Consider the following 1,948-nt stretch of genomic DNA (forward strand, 5'->3'; position numbering starts at 1 on the left):
AATCAGGCATCAAAATATCAGTGTACTCACAGCCAGCTGCATTTGATGGTGTCTAGTACCGTCTGCTACTAACTTTCTTCCTTTTGAGCAGCTCTCCAAGCATCATGATACAAAGAGTATTATAGTATAAATAAAAATGGTTCCGGTTGATAATTTCAGATACAAGCCATGAGGGTGTGCCTAACTTGTGATTCCTGAGTAAAGCTAACTTGGGCAAAAGGAACTAGTAGTCCAGTTGAATGTTATTCAATCACCAATAATCAGGATTATATGATACAAATCAGTCACCAAACTACCAGGATTATGTCAAATACAATCACAAATCAAACAGGACTAGCTGATACAAATCAACACAAAGCTGATAAATTGATTCAAACATATATAGGTTCATGTGAAGGTATTATTACAATCACCTCTCAAGTTCCATGGTACATGTGCTCCACAAACATCAATAAAATTCTCTAATACATCCAATGGAAATTACAGGGCAGGAGCACATGACATGGTAGGCAAGATTACACTAAATAAAACATACTACTAATATATAGTCCAGAATTACCATAAGCATCATGAATCAAACCATAATTAAACATTAACCAGGACAAGCTAGCAGGAGCAGTACTCTTCTTCAGCAGCGGTAGCGTGGAGCAATTCCATGTCTTGGATGGAAGGCTCTTGCTTCAGAACTGGAACGCGTCGGCTCCAGTGGCAGCCAGCTGGGGCGCGAACGGTGACTGCCACGGGCGGAGCAGCGGGTCGTCGGGGATCTCCGGGATGTCGACGGCCGCACCGGCCACCTGGAAGATCTCCAGGACGCCGCCGAGGGCCTGCAGCCTGCCGGCGAGCTCACCGTGGCGAGCGCGGAGCACGGCGTTCTCGCCGTCCACCTTGCCGAGCTCGGCCGTGTAGGCGCCGATCTGGGCCTCGACGCGCGCGTTCTCCGCCTGGAGGCGGCTGGCCTCGGCGATGAGCTCCTCCATCCGCTGCTGCTTGCGCGCGCGGGACCGCCTGGCCGACTCCCTGTTCGACAGCATCCTCTTGCGCTTGCGCTCGTCCCCGGCGCTCCCGCTGCCGCTGCCGCCCTCGATGTTGCTGTCCGGGCTGGAGCTCCGGCGCGACGGCGACGACATGGTCGGGGTTCTTGGGTCAAGAACCGGAAAAGATCTCTGTTTTCGGAGGTGGGAGGAAGGAGACGATCGAAAGAAGACGAGAAACTAGGGAGGAAGGAAAGCGAGATCTAATCAACTAGAGGCTAGATGGATGCGGCGTTCTCGAGGGGCGAGGAGTTCATGAGAAGTCGTAGAACCAGTACAGGAAGGCGACGGAGAAGGAGTGGGAGCGGCAGCGTACGCGCAACCTCATCGGGGGACGGCAGCCGTCAGAGGAAGGGGTGGGTAAACATGGGGGAAGCGGAGCTCTGATTGTCTAGACCAGATCTGACGAACTCCTTCCCAGGAGGAAGAAGAAGGAGCGGAGGCTAGAATAGGATGAAGCTCAGGGGCTTATTGGCGAGGAAACTAGGAGTAGACTCGAATGAAACGAAACTACGAGGACTGGAACGAAAGGAAATGATGGGAAGAGGGACTTAGCTGCGAACGGAAGGTAATTCCAGGGGCTCTAATGCATAAGCAGGTAGAGGATGTGGGGAAGGTTTCTAAACGCTGCGAGGGGGGCAATTTATAGGAAGAGCCGAGGGCATTTTGGGGTTTTAGGAATGGGGAAGGTGGGCGGCATTTTCTGCAGGACAACCTGTCATGGGCTTTTTTTTAAGTTTTAGTTTTATACGTGTATTTTGCAGTTTTACAAGTTTACACCAAAAAAAGCTGGTATTTCGGTAGTCCTACCGTAGAAGCCAACTACTATCCGACAGATAGAGGTGTGGCGTAAAAGCTTGAGCCTCAACCGTTGAAGCGTATGCATAGAGACATGTGCAATGATCCGAATGGCC

General features: G+C 51.0%; 1 protein-coding gene across 1 annotated transcript; it reads right to left on the reverse strand.

Annotated features, from left to right (window-relative positions):
• Nucleotides 1-338: 338 nt before the first annotated feature.
• Nucleotides 339-1,657, reverse strand: LOC124708092 (ocs element-binding factor 1-like). The gene has a single exon (XM_047239778.1). The coding sequence runs from the start codon at nucleotides 1,128-1,130 to the stop codon at nucleotides 681-683; it is 450 nt and encodes a 149-aa protein (XP_047095734.1). The 5' UTR covers nucleotides 1,131-1,657; the 3' UTR covers nucleotides 339-680.
• Nucleotides 1,658-1,948: the final 291 nt, after the last annotated feature.

Source organism: Lolium rigidum, chromosome 4 (assembly GCF_022539505.1).
Source record: "Lolium rigidum isolate FL_2022 chromosome 4, APGP_CSIRO_Lrig_0.1, whole genome shotgun sequence".
In the NCBI taxonomy this organism is placed as follows: Eukaryota; Viridiplantae; Streptophyta; class Magnoliopsida; order Poales; family Poaceae; genus Lolium; species Lolium rigidum.